The sequence below is a fragment of the Mobula hypostoma genome, chromosome 10, assembly GCF_963921235.1.
Source record: "Mobula hypostoma chromosome 10, sMobHyp1.1, whole genome shotgun sequence".
NCBI lineage: Eukaryota > Metazoa > Chordata > Chondrichthyes > Myliobatiformes > Myliobatidae > Mobula > Mobula hypostoma.
In genome coordinates, this window is record NC_086106.1 from 643922 (window position 1) to 664420 (window position 20499).

The following is a 20499-nucleotide window of genomic DNA, read 5'->3' on the forward strand; positions in this document are numbered from 1 at the left end:
GTCATAAATAGCTTTAAGCATGTAACCATTCAATTTTGAAGAATATCATATTAGACCAATAATGAAGAGTCATTACTACATGTGCTTGTGGCATGTTGTATTGACTGTCATGGTTCTGCTGTTGGCATGATTTCATTGAAGGTTGTGTTGTTTGTAACTTTGAAATTAAACTTTTGAAATGGAAAATTTTAATGAAAGTTTCTAACTCTTCAAAAAAAAAACTTTCAGCAGAAAAGGAAAGCAATTGCTAGATCAAATGGAAATAAACGTCAAAAACAGAAGTTGGAAGCTCAAAGAAAAGAAGAACTTTTGCAGCCAGAGGAAGCTGTTCCAGATAGGTCTCCTGCGTTGACCGAGTCACACGCTCTTACCATCCTAACCATGCCAACAGAATCAACTCGTTTAACAGGGGCAACAACATCAAATTCACTAACTGAATTTGATAAGGTTGATCCATGTGATGACTCTATATCCCAAAAAATGACAACAAATACCACATCTTTACCAAATACAGCAGTGAATTCCTTTGGTTCACTACAGATAGCCAAAGTGGAACCATCTCAAACTTTACTAGAAGAGCAAGCAGTGTTACCATTTGAAAATGTGGCAGCTATTGAAACTGTACAACTTGCATCAACGTTGGCATCAATTGATGCTGTAGGAGCTACTACAATGCTGCCATCTGTCGAAACTTTACAGTTTACACCAATGCAGCCATGTGATGAACCAAAGTCAACGTTTACATCAATTGAAATTGTATTACCGGCACAAGACCAACAAGATGTTGAAACATTGTCATCCTTCCAAGAGCCTCCTACACCAGTCCTTTCTGCCATTGCAACGCCTGCTTTTGAGAATGTTGATGCTTTAGCTTTAGAGTCAACTTCACAAGCATTATCACCCACAAACCTACCTTCTCAGACACCACATTTGCTGACTGCAGCAACTGAGCCTCTGAAATCTGTGTCTGCTTTTGAAACAGTGCTGACGTTGCCCTCTTCACTCATTATGCCAATTATGTCAACTCTACCAGTTGACCCAAACCATTCAGCTATAGCTCCGGAGACGATTATTGCGGCAGTAGAAACAGTTGTGACCACACAACGTGATACACAGGAAGTGCAAGATGAACATTCATATTACAAAAATGACCTCACCGTTGAACAGCTTGAAGAGATTGTTGCTAGGCTGCAGAAAAAAGTGAAAGTTATACAGCAACGAGAGAGGAGGAATTCAGCCCGTCTAAAAGCCATGGAAAATCTTGTGGACCAGCTGAGAAAGGAAAATATTATATCAGAGGAGAAATTGAAAATAATGGAGATGGTAGGTGGAATTAACTATGTTTATCAAGAGATTCTATCAGTTTTATTGTCACATACAGTGGAATGCATTGTTTTGCATCAAAGACCAACGCAGTCCGTGATTTGCTAGGGGCAGCCCACAAGTGTCACCACACTTACAGCACCAACAGAACATGTTCACAATTCACTAATCCTAATTTATACATCTTTGGAATGTGGGAGGAAACCTGTACAGTCAAGGGGAGAATGTACAAATTTCTTATAGAAAGCAGTGGGAATCAAGCCCTTGCTGTAAAGTGTTATGTTAGCCACTACCCTAATAAACAACATACAATGTCATAAAGGTTAATAGAAATTCTCGAACTTGTGAAGTCTAATAGTGATAAGACAAAAGGTGGAGATTGATAGGTTCTTGATTAGTCAGGGCATCAAAAGTTACAGGAAGAGGGCAGGAGAATGGGGTTGAGCAGGATAATAATTCACTCATGATGGAATTGCGCAGCAGATTTAGTGGGCCAAAGGGCCTAATTTTGCTCCTATGGCTAAACCACCTGCTTTCCTGGCTAGCTTCTTTACCTTTGTAAAAGTTAGTATGTCTTCCTTATTGTAACTTACACAAAATCTCATTTACCTTTCAGCTCTTCTCACCAGCATCTATTTGCTCTAAATCTAACAAAGCAAATTTTAAATTCCATTTTTGCATTTAAAACACTCCATGGCCTCTCTCCCTCCCTACTTCTGTAGCTTGCTCCCGGATGCAACTCTGAGGCCTCTGTTGTCAAAAGCCATCCTCCCTGCTCTTCCACACTCAATGCTGTCTGTCTTGTGGCACTTTCCCTTGCAACCATGGGAAAATATAATATAAATATAATATCTATGCTTTCATTCATTCCTTTTCCTCCATCTGGGGACACAAGCAGTCTTTCCAGATGAAGCAGCGTTTCTTCCATTCAGGAGCACTGCATTCAGTGTTCACGGTGTAGCCTTCCCTACATCAGAAAAGCCAAATGCAGATTGGGTGATCACATTACTGTTCGTTTATATTCTGCAGGAGTGACACTGAGCTTCTGTTTGTCTGCCACTTTGATTCAGCAGCCAACCATTACTTGACCTTTTCTAACTGTAGCCTGTTGCAGTATTACTCAGAAGCCCAGCATGTATCTGAAGAACTTCATATCTAATTCCACATGTTGTAGCCTTCCAGACCCAACATCAAATACTGCAAAAGAAACGTAGAACAGTACAGACCCTTTAACCCATGATGTTGCACTGACATTTTAATCTACTTTAAGTTTTAATTTGATTTAAGAGACACAGCATGGAACAGACCCTTCTGGCTCAACGAGTTACACTGTCCAGCAACGCACCTATTTAACACTAGCCTAATCACACAACACTTTACAATGACCAATCAACCTGCTAACCAATATGTCTTTGTATTTTGGGAGGAAACTGGAGCATCCGGAGGAAATGCATATGGTTCATGGGAAGAACATACAAACATGTAACAGATAGCACCGGAATTGAATTCTAAACTCCGGAACGCTCGGAGCTGTAATAGCGTAGTGCTAACCGCTACACTACTAATCAATACAACCCTTCCCTCCTACATACCTTTCCACTTTTCTATCATCCATACGCCTACCTAAGAGTTTCTTAAATGCCCCTAACATAATATTGGCCTCTACTGCCACCCCTGGCAGGAATTCCAAGCATGCACCACTGTATGTGTGTTTTTTTAAAAATCTTCTTTCTGCCATTTCCCCCTATTCTTTCATCCAATCACCTTAAGCTTACACTCTTGCATTAGCCATTTCTGTATTGGGGAGAAGTCTCTGGCTGTCCATCTTGTACACCTCTATCAAGTCACCTCTCATCCTCCTTCGCTCCAAAGAAAAGCCCTAGCTCGCTCAATCTATCCTCATAAGACATGCTCTGTAATCCAGATAGTAAGGGCCTACTCCGGCTTTCTTTCTGTTTATATCAGGACTGGTCATTTCTGCCTGTCGTCAATTTTTCCCCACTTTTATAGTCTGACCTGCTAGGCACAAATGTTATCAATACATGAGATACTATCAGCGAATTATCACTGTTGTCAGAGGACATATCTTCCTGTTATATCCACTGTACACAGACAAAATTGCATTATCTTGTCCTGGAAGCTGCTTTTGCATTAGCTCATCTGGGTTCACCCTACCAGAGACTTCCCTGTTTTTTTTTTGTTTTACCTATCGCACCCCTACCTTCTCCACTACTGAAAAATAAGTTAGAGACATAGTCATAGAAAAGTGCAGCACACACATGCCCTTCAGCCCATCTAGTATGTGATGAACCATTTAAACTATCCAGTCCCATCGACCTGCACCCAGACCCCTACCATCCATGTCGCTATCTAAGCTCCTAACTGTTGAAATCGGGCTTGCATGCACCACTTGCACTAGCAGCTTGTTACACATACTCAAGATTCTCTGAGTGAAGAAGTTTCCCCTCAGTTCCCCTTAAACTTTTTACCTTTCACCCTTAACCCATGACCTCTAGTTGTGGTCCCATCCAACCTCAGTGGAAAAATCCTGCTTGCATTTACCCTATCTATACCCCTCATAATTTTGTATACCCTATGAAATCTCCACTCAGTCTTCTGTGTTTTAAGGAATAAAGTCCTAACCTATTCAATGTTTCCTTATAACTCGGGTCCTCCAGTCCCAGCAACATCCTTGTAAATTTTCTCTCTACTCTTTCAACCTTATTTGTGTATTTCCTGTAGTTAGGTGACGAAAACTGACCAAAGTTAGGCCTCACCACTGTCTTATACAACTTCAACATAACGTCCCATCTCCAATGTGGCAAAACCACTCTTTACGACCCTGTTTTTATTTTATGCAGAATCTGATTGAGTGCTTCTAGCTTTTTATATATCTATGCCATCTCATGATTAATATCCTCACCTTTACCTGCCTAACCTTAAATTCAAGAATTGCATCAATAAATATTTTTGGTTCTGTTTTCCTTCTAGATTTCCCTTTAAGATTACTTCCATGATTATATAAATCTCTTTCAAAAGTTTGCTTAATAATATAATTCAGAGTAATGTATTATACTTCAAAGAACATCAGAATCAGGTTATTATCATTGATATTTGTTGTGAAATTTGTTGTTTTACAGCAGCAGTACAGTGCCATACATAAAATACAATAAATTACAATAAAAATATAAAAAATTAAGTAAGTAATACAAAAAGAGTTAAAATAAAAGAAAAATAATAGTGAGGCAGTGTTCACAGGTTCATTATCCATTCAGGAATCTGATGATGGAGGGGAAGAAGCTGTTCTGGAATGTTGAGTGTGTCTCTTCAGGCTCCTCGACCTCCTCTCTGATAGTTATGAGAAGAAGGCATGTCCTCAGTGGCTGCGGTCTTTGATGATGGATGCTGCCTTTTTGAGGCATCTGCACCTTGCAGGATCACAAACTTGCACTCAACATCAGTAAGACCCAGGAATGGATTGTGAACTTCAGGAAGGGAAAGTTGAGGGAACATACACATCCTCATCGAGAGATCTGCAGTGGAAAGAGTGAGCATTTTCAAGTTCCTGGTGTCAATATCTCTGAGGATCTTTTCTGGCCCAGTACAAACAAGACACGACAGCAGCTACATTCCATTAGGAGCTTGAGGAGACTTGGTATGTTACCAAGGACACTTGCAGATTTATACAGATGTACAGTGGAGATCATTCTAACTGGTTGCATCACCATCTGGTATTGAGGGGCCACTACACACAACCAGAAAAAAGCTGCAGAAAGTTGTAAACTCAGCCAGCTCCACCATGGGCACTAGCCTCCCCAGCATCCAGGGCACCTTCAAAAGGCAACGCCTCAAAAAAGCATCAAGGAGGAGGTACGGGAGCCGGAAGACATACACCCAACATTTCAGAAACAACTCCTTGCCTTCTGCCATCAGATTTCTTAATGAACAATGAACCCATGTACACTACCTTTTTCCCTTTCTTTTGCTCTCACGCTACTTATTTAATTCTATTTTTTTATATGCAGTGGACTCTGGGTAATTAGGACCAGTACATTTTGGCCCAGTTAACTGTCTGTCCGATAAGCCGATTTTTCATGGGAATAGTTAAAAAGGTATAAAAAAAATATAAACTGAGTAATAAATTATTTATTTAAATGAAATGCAGAATAAATTAGAGCACTACCAGGACTGCTACAGTACTATAAAACTGTATTAGTTCCTAACAGTTCTCGATTGAAGAATTCATCCAGTATATGCTGTCATGTTCTTTGACTGTAAGTTAGCCGAATCAGCGCAGACACCTAGTGTAGATATGGACTGCCTTCATACAATGCTCTTGACAATTGCATCTTCCAAATCTTCATATTCATTGTCACTTTCAAGATGATTGTCAGTACCTTAATTCTTCATAGTTCCTAACTTGAAGTAGTGAAATTGTTTCATTATCACCCCCGGCCATTTCTGGCATTTCCAAGCCTGAACGCTTAAAACCACAGTGAACAAAATGGTTCTCATTTGTCTTGCTGCTTATTTCTCACTAACTATCAGTGACAAAAAATACTGTGTTTGAACACAAACTCATGCAAATGACACTATTTTAAAAACTTCACTTTAAACATGGTGTAGTGTCTAACAGACACACACCGTGCACAAGTCTATCGCTAGTTAGAAACTTTTCTGCAAGTCTCCTATCCAATTAAGCAGTATAGTGTCCCAAATAAAGGAAAGGAATGCTGACTGTTTTCAAGTTGTTTTTGTTCATTAAGAGTTCTCCCAAATAAATGGTTGTCCTGATTAACCGATGTCCCAATAAACCAGAACTAGCTATATATTTCTTATAATATATAATTTTCTTTATTATTATGTATTTCAATGTACTGCTGCCACAGGACAACAAATTTCATGACATATGCCAGTGATATACAATCTGATTCTGATAATGATTCTGAGATGTTCTCGATGTTGGAAAGGCTTGTACCCATCATGACACATTTATAGAATAGTTGCTTTCATCCTAATAGAGAGATCTCAAAAGTTACATTGAAGCCTTGGATATTTGCTATGGGACTTTAATATTCTGTCTTAATATAGATTCTTGTTGCATATAATTAAAATAGTTCCTCCTCAATCAGATTGCAGATATTGGAAGAGACTTCATGGGAAATGTTTGTGATGCTCCATATTTCATAATTAAACATTGAGGCTGGAATTTGAATTTAAAATTGTGCCAAAATGATATGAGAGATTCCAGTTATCAGAGGACATAACATTCTTGACAACCTTGCGAAGAAGAGAAACTTTAAATTGAAAATTTTTTTTGAGAATATAAGTTTGCTCAGAATTTTGAGGGGTTGAGGAAAACTTATTTCTGATAGCAAGTACCACAATACAAATTGAGCAATGTCATTGTATCAGTTTTAGTTCTGCGCATGCTGTTCAATCAAGAGATGCTGGAAATCTTGAGCAACACGCACACAAAATGCTGGAGGACCTCAGCAGGTCAGGCTACATCTGTGGAGGGAAATACAGTTGACATTTCAGCTGAGACCCTTTATCAGGACAGAAAAGGAAGGGGGCAGAAGTTAGGAAAAGGGATGGAAAGGGGGAGGAGTACAGGTGATTGGTGAGACCCAGTGAAGGGGAAGGTGGGTGAGTGGGGGAGGGTGAATGATTTGAGAATCTAGAAGCTGACAGGTGTGAGAGGTAAAAGGCTGAAGAAGGAATCTAATGGGAGAGGACCGTGGACCATGAAATATAGAGAAGGTAGTGGGGAACAGAGAGAGGTGATGGGCAGATCACAAAGCCGGGAGAAGAGGAAGCGTGAGAAGGCGGTCAGAATGGGAATAGGAAAAACATAAAAACAATGGTATGTGAAGGGGTTTAAAGATAAGGTTAGAGAAGTCAATGTTCATGCCATCAGGTTAGAGTCTACATATTAGTGGAGGCCCAGGACAGACATGTCAGACCATGAATGGGAACTCAAGTTGAAATGAGTGGCCACCAGGAGATCCAAGCTGTTGTGAGAGACAGGGCTTCCAATTTGGTTGAGTAACCCTGATTTCGAGGACGCTGCACCAGATACAATAAATAACCCCAACAGACTTGCAGGTGAAGTGTCACCTCACCTGGAAGTACTGTTTGGGGCCTTGTGTACTGCTTCCACTTATAACTTCAAGTTTTTCACATCATCCCACCTTCTCCCTCACCTGATCTCATCTATTACCTGCCCACCTGTACTCGCCCTTTTCCAACCTTCTTATTCTGGCTTTTGCCGCCTTTCTTACCAGTCCCAGTGAAGAGTCTTGGTCCGAAATGTCGTTGGTTTATTTCTCTCCATAGATGCAACCTGACCTGCTGAGTTCCTCCAGTATTTCCTGTGTGTTGTAAGCTTGATCAAGGCTTTACCGTGAAATGTCATGCGGTAGGTGTCTTAAGGTAGGTTATGAATTTATGTGGAGCACTTAGTTGTTAGGATATTGAATAATAGGCTGGGAAATGTGTATCCTTTGTTTGTAGCATAGAGTGGGATCAGAGCAGAATGAAATCCTGTTCTGAAATAATAAACAGCATCACTGAAACAGAATTGTTTCAGGGTGTTTCTGCACAATGTTGTGGGCTGCTAACACTGCATCATCTCAAGGTCTGCATGTCAGGGATTAAAACTGATACAGCTTTTTAAAAAGGTTACAATATTATAAATCACTGAACAAATATATCTGTCTTACTTTTGTTAAAGGAGTCAGAATAGCAACTAGTGACAGCTGAATACATAATTCTGACTTTGATTTATTTTTAATACTTTCACTCTGACTTTTAAAATCCCCACATAGTAGAAGTATCTTGTCTTCATTCCCTGCTTCAGAAATCAAGACTGAGATTATGGGCATGCACTTTGGTAGTTTGTGGCTAGATTTTTGGTACATCATTGTAAGATCATTTTAAGTGTTGGGTTTGTTAACCTGCAGTTAGTGTACCATGTAAGAGTAACTTGGTGAATTTTGCTCTTTGTTCTGCTATTCATCAAACTGCATGGAACTTGTGTAGTTCTGGGAGAATTTCACAAAATTTACTCTTTAAATTTGGGGAATAAGTCCTGATTTTATAAGCTGTATTTCACAATTTGACAATGTGTACAATGTCATAGGAAGTTGTGGAGTTTTTGGTTAATTGTTGTTTGTTGTTGCAATTTTCAGACTTGCTCACAGACAAATGGTCAGGCGATGAATCCCTCCGGTACTTTCACAGTCATTTGTGAAGATGATGGAAATCTAATTTACACACTTCAACAGTCACCAATTGAAGATGCTAATCATGTCCCTTGAAGGAGATGTTCAACTTTAAGAATAATTGGTTATTATTCATTGTACGGTTATTGTTTGTTCATAAAAGTATTTTTTAATGAAAAGATTAAATTATGTTTTATTTCTACCATGACTCTGTTATCAGCTTTCCTTAATCCAATTGCAGTGATAATCTTAACTAGATGGAGTGTGGTGTGCTTGAATAAGCTGAAGAAACCTTTGATTCCTGTGAGACATTGTTCTCTTCAGCCTTTTTGTAATTAGATTAGATTATCTTTTTATTTTGCACATGTACATAAACATTCAGTGAAATCTGTTGTGTTGATCATTGATGCAAGACGGTCTGAATTTGTGGTGGGAACATCTTGCAAGTATTGCCATGTTACCAGTGCCAATATGACATGCCCACCACACATGGTAAATATAACCATGTTTACAATTCCAATGGCTATTATTTTCCAACCACCTAACTTTGGAAACTTATGAATAATAAGCTATTTATCTTGTTGAATTACAAACGAGAAAATCTGCAGATGCTGGAAATCCAAGCAACACACACACAAAATGCTGGAGGAACTCAGCAAGCCAGACAGTCCTGATGAAGGGTGTTGGCCCAAGATGGTGACTATTTACTCTTTTCCATAGATGCTGCCTGGCCTGCTGACTTCCTCCAACATTTTGTGTATATGTCTTGTTGAACTGGTAGTTTATACTATTTTAAAATTCTGCAGTTTTATTTTCTTTGCTGGTTTGAGTTTTCGTTTGTTCTGCAGCTAAAGGTCTAGATTTCTTTCTTGTACACTCTCATTAGAGTATTTTTAACCTGATGGCTGCTAATATTGAACTTATGGGGGACAATTTCCCAGCGTATATAAAGTTTGAAGTAGGCAATATAGCTGCCAGAGGAAATTGTGTTCTTTTTTGGAAATAAGGTTGTTTTTCTTCCACAGATTTCTCAATGCTCTTTTTTTTGACTATGTCTCAGAGGTAGCATTCTCAGCCTGATTAGAAGGCTGTGCATTCAGGCCGCCATTCTATCTGCTGTATATTGATATTCCAACATTGTAGTGTAGATTTAATTCCAATGCTGTTCTGTTGCAGGTAGTGTCTTGGCTGTAATGTTAGCTGTTTCACTATTGCAGGTAAAGTAATGCGTCTTTTTTTTGAAATAGAGCTGAGGATTTTTTCCTGGCATCCTAGACAATATCTGAAATGACTAAGGTTACAGAACATTATGTGCAAATTATTTTAGATAACTAGACTACACAAATTATACTTTTTAAAAATAAGAACTAAATAGACTGTAAAATGCTGAAGGGCATTCCAGATTTGAGAGACATTTATATTTAGTCCAGACTGTCAAGATTTTTTATCTAACTCAGGAAAGTTAAAATTTCTCAGGCATTTTGCTGCAGTAATTCATAGGGTGGGGAGAGGGTAAAGGAATTTATTCTAAATGATATTCTGCAGTTTAATTTTCATTAGAAAGGCAGGAACAAGCTTAACTATAGAGCTACCAGGCTGAAATATGATCATCAGTTTCACAGTTCAGATAACCACAATATCAGAAGCAATATCAGAAACAGTAGCGGAGGAAATAATTGAGAACATAATGGAAATCATATCTCAAAGCTATTGGGCAAAGCATTCCAGTAAAAGGAAAACTAGAAACATTGTATTTTATTAAGCATTTGGCTATTCAACGAATTCACCAAATTGTGCAGTAAGAAATGATACTTCCATTAAGTCTTGACCAAATTATCTTCTGAGTCTGAAGATCAAAGACGCTGATGCACTAGGATGCTGACTGACTGATTGTGAATGTTGAAAAATGCCACCGTATGACTTTGAAGAGCAGCAGGGGTTTTATTGCTGCTGTCCTGTCCAATGTTTAGTTTTGACTTAATTAAAAATTTTACTGATCATTTTCACACCTTTTTGTGTGTTTTTTGCTGCGTATGAATTACCTGCCTCATTTCCCACTTTGCAATGACTGCTTTGTAAATTATTGGTGTAAACTTGTATTGTGACATCCTTGGATTCCAACGTCTTTCTTTTATTCAAAAACTGAATCCAACTTTTTGATAATTCATCTCTTCCCACAAGGGCACTATCTTCAAATTCAAAGGGGGAAAATGACCCATCATAAGGAATTAGTTTGTTTTCAGTAAACATGATCTCCAACCCAAACAAGGGACTTAAGATTCTGAGTTGTAAAGAACTTTATTGAACTACTGACACTGTGTTAAGAATATTTGTATAGTCTTCCAGATATTCTAAAACACTCTTCAGCCAGCATAGAGAATTTAAAGTAATCTAGTACTTTAAAAGTAAACATATTGCTATGTATTTTGTATTGCTTTTTCTATCTTTCTGTTGATGGCTTTGCTCCCTACAGTTTGGTTGTCAAATTCTTGAATGCTTGGACAAAGTGTCAATTTTTGTTCAGCTTCTTTTGCTAAGTTGCATTCTTTTTTTTTAAAAAAAAGATGCTATGTTGAGTTTCCACTTATTCTCTTTGAATTTATAGTGTTAAATAGTTAAAATATGTAAAGGGGGAGATTTAATGAGAGTACTGGCACAGAGTTTGTGGCAGGATTGCCACCTACCAGGGCATTAATATTGTATAATTTGTTGATTTACAAAGCACAGAAACTCATTTTTAAAAATCTGTAATTTGCTGCATCCTGAATGGTGTTGGATCACAACAATATTGCATCTATATTTTCAGATATATTTAAGCTCTGTTAAAGGACATTGATCTTTGTTGAATTTGTTTCTGTATTACATTAGTATTCTGGAATTTTGACAAATGCTTGCTTCATTCTACAATTCCAATTGAGCAAAATTGCTGAATTGCCAAAGTGACAAAATTTTTAATGTTTTTCCAAGACGTGGGATTTTGATCGATGCTGGTACCCTGGGAAATTGTGCAATCTTAACAGATTACAACAGTAGAATAAAAATGTTGCATAACTGAAATGTTTCAAACAAAATTGAAAATGTTGGAAATCTGAACTACTGGAGACAGATGACAGGTTAAAAAGGGGCAGTGGAAAGAGAAGGGGGGGTTTCAAGTCAATGATAATTAGTTTTATAGTTAAAGTATAATTATAATTGCCTCTTGTAACCCTTTTCTGAGACACAAAGTTGAATGCTATCAATGCAGAAGTGATTCCAGTCTATTTTTGAATATCCTCTACACTTAATTTTAAGTGAAGCATAAACTGGTTTAGATAGTAAATTACACACATTTTCACCTTTTGGAAAAGTTAAACATTTTCAAAATTGCTTTATTGTTGTTCCCAGTAAGCCTCTGAACCCAGTGCCATAGCAATTATGTGAAAACTGCAAAAAGAGATAATGTATCCTTACTCTCTTGCTATTCTAGTGCTACAGCGAAGGGGTATGGAACTGAACTAATAGGCAGGAAAATGGGGGGCTGAGTATGGGCCATCATCTTCTCACGGTGCGAAAGTGTTTGCTGGCAGTCTTTGTTACATGGATAAAGTTTCTAGCAGCTTTGCATGGATAGAGTTTGGCTGTGCTTCCGTTCGGCGGTTGGGGGAAGAGAGAAAACTATTTGGACATGCGACTGCGTTAGCAGAGAGAAGAAAACACTGACATGTTGACTATTCCTTGCGGGAACCTCGTTGTCTAAGGAAGCGGTTGTTGATAGCACCAGAGCCCCGCTGGCGTTGCAGCCCGGGGCCATGCCTGCCCGGCCAGCTCTAGAAATGGCGTCAGGCGAACGAGCGGGAGGCCGGTGCCAGCTCGGCCGGGCAGAACACCGATGCCACCATTTGCTACCACGTGGCCCGTGGGGTGGGGGTGGGGAGTCACGTGGTGCGGGCGGGCGGTGCGTGTGTTATTTAGAGGCCTGGCAGCGGGCTCCAGCACCTCCACAGCCAGAGAACGGACACCTGCGGCTGCCCCCAGGGGGTGGGCAAGCAGACAGCCAGCGCCGCCCGCTGAAGGCTGCCACTAGTCCGAGGTAACGAATCGGCCGGCGTGTGCGGCGGTGAGAAAAAGTAGTGGTGGGATTGGGATGGGGATGGAGATGGGGGAGGGCGCGGGAGTAACCACTACTACCAACACCAACCCGCTAGCGGAGAAAACCAGGCTGAGGCTGAGGCCGAGGCGCCTTTTGTTCGGTTGTGCATGGGGGTTGGCGTTGGCCTCGGCTGCGCGCTCCCTCCCTCCCACCCACGGGCTGCCCAGACACTTGAGAGAGAGAAACAGGCGAGCTGAGCGGTGAGAAGGGGCGCCGGACCTCTGACAACCGCCGCTGCGCTTGGCTTGACCGGACCCGAGCCAGCCTGGCTCGTCCGGCGGGGAGAACAGGAACAGGGCCCCAGCCCCAGCCCGGCCGCCTCCCACAATGGAGAGCAATCACATGTCCGGCTGCGCCCATTGTCTGCGAGCCTTCAACGATCTGCCCTGACAGCCGTTCCTGAACGCATCCCGACTCCCTTCTCTCTTTATCAGGCAAGCACCACAAATAAAATCCCGCTGCAGAATCGGTCCATGTGAAGTTGGCCGCCGCGAAAACGGCGCATTAAACCCCCCATTTATTCCTCCGCCGCTTTATTAATATAAATGGGAGTTGTTGCTGCTTCCCTTCCAGGATGTCCTTGCCGAGCCGAGTGTGGAGAGGACGCCTAAGCACCGACTCGGTGATGGCTGACGGCGGCCAGGAGCTGCCGGGCTGCTCTCGCCCTCCTTTCTGCTCCATGGCCGTGCATTGATTGAGGCGTCGCTGCGAACTGCAGGCTACTCAACGGATTGCAAGCGCAGACCTCTCTAGTTTAATAACACGCGCGCACACACTCACACTCACACACTCACCGCCATGGACGGAACAGAAACTGATGCCGTCGCCCCCCGTCATCTTCAGCTTGAAGACAGTGAGGTGATGAAGTCTCCACCATCCTGCCTCAAGTCCGGCAACGTCAAGGTCTATCTCAAAAAGTGGAGCATCTGGGACAAATTTTACAACTTGGGGACCGAGATGAGAATGTCCAAAAGGGGCAGGTTTATGTTTCCATACTGTGAATATTCCATCTCTGGGCTGGATCCTGAGAAAAACTACATCATGGCAATGGACATCTCTCCAGTGGACAACTATCGCTATAGGTACAATGGATGCAAATGGCAGATAAATGGGAAAGCAACGCCACATGTGATGGGGAGGCTTTATTTCCATCCAAATGGCAGTGTTTCTGGAAAAGAGTGGATGGTAAGGCCATTGTCTTTTGCCAAACTCAGATTAACCAATTGCCCTACTGCAGCCGAAGGCAGTGCAATCCTTCATTCAATGCATCGATATATACCCCAATTACACATTATTGTGGCTGATGGAATCATTGAGAAGCTGAACCTGAATGATCCTCGTGTCTACACGTTTGTCTTTCAACAAACTGAGTTTTTTGCTGTGACTAAGTATGAGAATAAGTTTATCAGGCAGCTAAAACACTTCTATAATCCTTACGGCACTGCATTTCGTGACATGAAGATCTCCAAACAGGTAAATGATCAGCTGTAGACTTTTGATGGAGACGTTTTGTTAAATATGTGGCCTTGCTAATGGAAGCCCAACAAACTTGGTCAAGCTTATAGTCATCTGAAAGCAGTTGGCTTTCATTTGTAAGCTTTAATAATATTTAAAAGTCTTGGCACTTGCCCTCAGTAATTGACAACTACACTGCAAATTCTGACAGGTGTAGGTGAAATTGCACAAATTAAAGAATTTAGACACCACAGAACTTCTGTGTTTTTGGCTGTTTTGTATGGTGATGATGCAGTGGTAACTGAATGTTTAAAGAAATTGGTGTATTATGGTGTCATTTGTAATTGTCAGTGTATAATTGGATCTACTGTTGGGCTTGCCTAGTCCTGTTTTCCAAACTCCCTTTAAACCTGGGGTGGGGGGGGGGGCTCTGTTTCATGTGTTCCATTTAAATCCACTTGCTTTACTGGAGACATTATTTGTACTTTTAAGAAAAGTGAGTTAAAAGTGGTGAATTAATAGAATTAATATCCAGTAATTCTGAAAACCTGCCAGTCTTGTTCCCAAGTCCCAACAATGCTGGATTAAGAGCTTTGGAGTCATAGAACAGTACAGCACAGGAACAGGCCCTTTGGCCCTTCTAGTCGGTATCGAACTATTATTCTGCCTAGTTCCATCCAGCACACTTGGACCATAGCCCTCAATGCCCCCCCCCCCATCCATGTACCTGTCAAGCTTCCTTTAAATGTTGAAATTGAACCCATATTCACCAGTTCTTCCGGCAGCTGGTTCCATCCTCTTCAGTGCCCTCTGAGTGGAAAAAGTTCCTCCTCATGTTCCTCTTAAACATTTCACCTTTAACCCTTAACCCATGACCTCTGGTTCTCGTACTTTTACTGTACTCCTTTCTGGGGCTCTGCAGGTCTCCTCAAAGGCCCATAGAAGCAATGGCACCATTTTTAATTTTTCTCCATTCACTTCCAACAATAGGTTACGTTACTTGGTGAGCAGCTTGAAATCTTGTGCTGGCAAGAGTTAGAATTGTACAGTTGGCAGCTGATGAAATGGAATTCAAATAACTTTGTAATTTTTTAATAGTAAATGGTGGTAATGGTACCTCCAGATTTTCATAAATTCCCATCTTTGTCTTCAGGAAGGAAAAGCTATAGTATAGTGTTTGTGTGATTTGGGGTTTATGAGACTCCAGAAGCACAATGGTAGTTTCTTGGAACAGCCTCTTAACTGGTGCTGTTACCCAGGACGGTAAATTCCAAGTTGCCAGGTCACCAATTTCCCCCGGGATCAATAAAGTATGACTATGACCATTGTAATGCTGTGTTTGTTATTCTTAGCTACAAAGCAGATAATGTAATATTTACCCCAATTAAACTCTGCATTCAAAGTTCAAAATAAATTTATTAACAAAGTACTTGTGTGTCACCATATACATCCCTGTAATTCATTTTTTTCCCATTTCATTCGCCCACAGCGAAGATATATGAAGACCAAATATTTTCTATCCATTTGGTGAAAATCTCCTATTCTATATCAGGTCTCTGCCCCACCACTGTCTATTAGGCTGGGTAAACTGGAAATTCTTCCATTTCAGCATTTGGAATACATTAAGCCTGTTTGTCCTTGGCCCTCACTGCATTTTTTTCCCCCCTAGCTGTCAATTCCATTCCCCTTAGAACATAGAACGGTACAACAAAGGGACATGGCCTTTGGCCCACAATGTGGTACCATACCAGTTAAGTTGGTGATTGGATGGTCAACTGAACTAATCCCTGCTACCTACTGTACACAATGTCTTTCTGTTTTTCCTTACATTCATGTGCCTATCTAGACATCTCTTAAGAATCCCTAAAGTATCTGCCTCTACCACCACCCCAGGCAGAGCTTTCCACAGACCTACTCTATGTAAAAAAAACACACAACAAACAAACACAACAACAACACACAAAACCTGTCCATCACATCTCTTTTGAACTTGCCTCCTCTCACCTTAAATGCATGCCTTCTGGTAGTAGACATTTCAACCCTGGGGAAAAAGATACTATCTACTATGAGATATCGGAGCAGAATTAGGCCATTCAGCCTACTGCGTCTGCTCTGCCATCCATCATGGCTGATTCCACAGATTTACTACTCTGGCTTTAAAATAAAAACCCTCCTTCCTTCTGTTCTAAAGAGCCACCCCCTCAATTTTGAGGCTGTGCCCTCTAGTTCTGGTTACCCCCAACATAGGAAACATCCTCTCCACATCCACCCTATGTAGTCCTTCCAACATTTGGTAGTTTTCAATGAGAATCTCCTCTCTTCTCCCCCCCGCCCCAGCAGCCTTCTAAATTCCAGTGTGTACAGGCCCAAGCTGCCAAACATTCCTTTAGTTAACCCTTTCATTCCTAGAATCATCAATTGTGAACCTTCTCTGGACTCTCTCCAATGACAACACATCTTTTCTGAGATATGGGGCCCAAAACTGATGACACTACTCCAAGTATGGCACATAAAAGTTGCTGGTGAACACAGCAGGTCAGGCAGCATCTCTAGGAAGAGGTACAGTCGGCGTTTTGGGCCGAGACCCTTCGTCAGGACTAACTGAACGACGAGCTAGTAAGAGATTTGAAAGGGGGAGGGGGAGATCCGAAATGATAGGAGAAGACAGGAGGAGGAGGGATAGTGAGAGGGACAGAGGGAGAAGAAGGAAAGAAAGAAAAATAATGCATGTATATAAATAAATAACGGATGGGGTACGAGGGGGAGGTGGGGTATTAACGGAAGTTAGAGAAGTCAGTGTTAATGTCATCAGGTTGGAGGCTGCCCAGATGGAATATAAGATGTTGTTCCTCCAACCTGAGTGTGGCTTCATCTTTACAGTAGAGGAGGCGGTGGATAGACATATCAGAATGGGAATGGGACGTGGAATTAAAATGTGTGGCCACTGGGAGATCCTGCTTTCTCTGGCGGACAGAGCGTAGGTGTTCAGCGAAACGGTCTCCCAGTCTGCGTCGGGTCTCGCCAATATATAGAAGGCCACATTGGGAGCACCAGATGCAGGGGGGGGGGGGGGAGATGTGCTTAGTGGTGGGATCCCGTTGGAGGTGGCGGAAGTTACGGAGAATTATGTGTTGGACCCAGAGGCTGGTGGGGTGGTCTAAGCACATGTTTCCCTCCCCCCCCCCCGCTTTCCGCAGGGATTGCTCCCTACGCGACTCCCTTGTCCATTCGTCCCCCCCATCCCTCCCCACCGATCTCCTTCCTGGCTCTTATCCTTGTAAGCGGAACAAGTGCTACACATGCCCTTACACTTCCTCCCTTACCACCATTCAGGGCCCCAGACAGTCCTTCCAGGTGAGGCGACACTTCACCTGTGAGTCGGCTGGTGTGATATACTGCGTCCGGTGCTCCCGATGTGGCCTTCTGTATATTGGCGAGACCTGATGCAGACTGGGAGATGGTTTCACTGAACACCTACGCTCTGTCCGCCAGAGAAAGCAGGATCTCCCAGTGGCCACACATTTTAATTCCACATCCCATTCCCATTCTGATATGTCTATCCACGGCCTCCTCTACTGTAAAGATGAAGCCACATTCAAGTTGGAGGAACAACACCTTATATTCTGTCTGGGTAGCCTCCAACCTGATAGCATGAACACTGACTTCTCTAACTTCCATTAATGCCCCACCACCCCCTCGTACCCCATCCGTTATTTATTTGTACAGGTTTCCTCCGCCATCCGAAGGTAGAGCGTTCCTTTGAAACGGTTCGTAAGCCGAAATGTCATAAAGTGAAGAAGCAATTACCATTTATTTATATGGGAAAATTATGTGAGCTTTCGCTGACCCAAAAATAACCTACCAAATCATGCCAGATAACACACAAAACCTAAAATAACAGTAACATATAGTAAAAGCAGGAATGATATGATAAATACACAGCCTATATAAAGTAGAAATACTTCTCTACAACTATGGCCTGCACAGATCTCCATAGCAAAAATCTCACGCAAGCGCAGTTGGCATAAACGTGTTCTCCACTAACCTTTAAACTATGAAGCTGCCAAATCTACCAAATAACATGTAAAAATACACAGCCTATATAAAGTACAAATAATGTTTGTACAGTGTAGTATCACGGGAATTGGGAAGACATCGAGCACACACATGATGGTGTGTTAGACTGAGTCATCGCAGGTTGGGTGGTGCAGTGGCCCCAACTCTCCAGGCCGCTGACTGATACATTGCCGCGAAGCATGCAGGGGTAGCCGGGAGGCACACAGCACATCTTTAAGGAAAAAGCTGAAATAAACATGCTAATTAGGTGCTGCCCGGCATGTAAATGTTGGCGCAGATCAGAGGCGATTGCCGATTGTATCGGCACTGATCTGGGCCGACAATTACGTGCTAGGCCGCACCTAATTAATTAGCATGTTTATTTCGGCTTTTTTCTTAAGGATGTGCTGTGTGCCTCCTGGTTACCGCTGCATTCTCCGCGAATCGGTACAGTATCTGTCCGGGGCTCGGGGGTTGGGGTGATGGGACAAGGGGGTGTCATCTCATCGTCGATGAGGGCAGGCAGCTCATCTTCTCCTATGACTGCCTGCCTCGGTGTTGAAGGTCGAGGTTCGCCATTTGCTGTGGCTGATGTGGAAGGTTTGCTTGACTGCTGAGCCTTGAGCATTTTTATATCACACAGTTCTTTGTAAGGATTCAAACCATCTTGCAAATATCCCCTAAACCTACGTACCCTTTCAAAATTAAAGTCGTACTTTATCATTGCAGCAAAAATCTCACGTAGTTGCTTCACATTCAGCTCCTGGATGACTTCACTTTCACTACTGCATTCGGTTTCGATTGTTATCCTTTCCTCTTCCAATTGCATCAGCTCTTCATCTATCAGTTCTTGGTCATGGGATGCCAAAACCTCTTCAACATCATCTTCGTCAGCTTCCACAAGCAAACTTACTTTGTCCTTGCTTCATTCACCACGATCGAAACACTTAATTATGTCTAGTTTTACGCTAAGTGTAACACCCTTACGAGCTGTTTCAGGCTTTTCCGACACCTTAGAACTCATCTTCCTAACAGCTGCTCAATGCACATGTTTAAGCAATGCTGTTCCGAATCCAGGGGAGAGCGGCGGCTCGGGGTGCGCTTTGCCTTTTATCGCGCGCTGCCTTTCTTCGTAACAGTGAAAACACCTGAAAGCGAAAACAGGGTACTAATGTAGGTCTTTCGTAACAGTGAGGTTTCATAAAGCGAACGTTCGAAAAGCGGGGGACACCTGTATACACACATTCTTTCTCTCTTTCTCCCCTTTTTCTTCCTCTGTGCCTCTGACTATACCCCTTGTCCATCCTCTGGTTTTTTTCCCCCCTCCCCCTTTTCCTTCTCCCTGGGCCTCCTGTCCCATGATCCTCTCATACCCCTTTTGCCAATCACCTGTCCAGCTCTTGTCTCCATCTCTCCCCCTCCTGTCTTCTATCATTTTGGATCTCCCCCTCCCACTTTCAAATCTCTTACTAGCTCTTCTTTCAGTTAGTCCTGACGAAGGGTCTCCCCCGAAACGTCAACTGTACCTCCTCCTAGAGATGCTGCCTGGCCTGCTGCGTTCACCAGCAACTTTGATGTGTGTTGCTTGAAATTTCAGCATCTGCAGATTTCCTCGTGTTTGCATTTTTAAACTCCCAAGTATGGTCTGACTAGTGTCTTGTAAAGACTCAGCATTATCTCTTTGCTTTTATATTCTATTCCGCTTGAAATAAGTGTCAACATTGCATTTGCCTTCTTTACCACAGACTCAACCTGTAAATTAACATTCTGGGAGTCTTGCACGAGGACTCCTCAGTCCCTTTGCACCTCTGATGTTTGAAACTTCATTATCTATATCTCTCATAATCTTATAAACCTCTATGGGATATCTGCTCAGCCTCCACTGCTCCAGAGAAAATAACACAGGTTTGTCCACTCTTTCATTATATCACATGCACTTGAATCGATATACTACTTTTGCACTCTCCAAAGCCTCGATATCTTCCTATAAAGGGGTAACCAGTACTGTATGCAATGCTCCAGATGTGGACCAACTAGAGTTTTCGAAAGCTGTAACATAACTTCCTAACTTTTGAAATCATGCCTCGACTAACAAAGGCAAGCAGCCGTATGCCTTCTTAACCACACTATCAACCTGTGCAGCCACTTTTGGGGAGTCAGTTCTTGGTAACTGTCTTAAACTGAACTACAGAGTTCAGGGATCTTGTTTGGCAATGAGAAGAACTTTAGATTCTATAACATCTCCCTTACAGATGTTAGGCTCATCTGTCCCCTTGTTTCAAACAATCTGCATTGCTCTCTCTACCTCAT

General features: G+C 41.9%; 2 protein-coding genes across 13 annotated transcripts in view; both read left to right on the top strand.

Annotated features, from left to right (window-relative positions):
• Positions 1 to 8751, top strand: part of LOC134352588 (THAP domain-containing protein 5-like) — a 31141-nt gene extending 22390 nt beyond the window's left edge. For 3 of the 7 annotated variants that reach the window (XM_063059859.1, XM_063059862.1, XM_063059864.1), the window contains 2 exons: positions 229 to 1323; positions 8517 to 8751. In XM_063059859.1, coding sequence (XP_062915929.1) covers positions 229 to 1323; positions 8517 to 8645 — 1224 coding nt within the window. In that variant the 3' untranslated portion in view covers positions 8646 to 8751. Of the gene's footprint in view, positions 1 to 228; positions 1324 to 7662; positions 7759 to 8516 lie in introns of all 7 variants that reach the window. The other 4 variants (XM_063059860.1, XM_063059863.1, XM_063059865.1 and 1 more) reach the window with 2 other exon arrangements.
• Positions 8752 to 12490: 3739 nt separating this feature from the next.
• LOC134352587 (uncharacterized) overlaps positions 12491 to 20499 on the top strand; it is a 124802-nt gene continuing 116793 nt past the window's right edge. For 4 of the 6 annotated variants that reach the window (XM_063059854.1, XM_063059852.1, XM_063059855.1 and 1 more), the window contains exons 1-2: positions 12491 to 12618; positions 13252 to 14151. In XM_063059854.1, the coding sequence (XP_062915924.1) occupies positions 13477 to 14151 (675 nt within the window). In that variant the 5' untranslated portion in view covers positions 12491 to 12618; positions 13252 to 13476. Of the gene's footprint in view, positions 12619 to 12679; positions 14152 to 20499 lie in introns of those variants that run through there. The other 2 variants (XM_063059857.1, XM_063059853.1) reach the window with 2 other exon arrangements.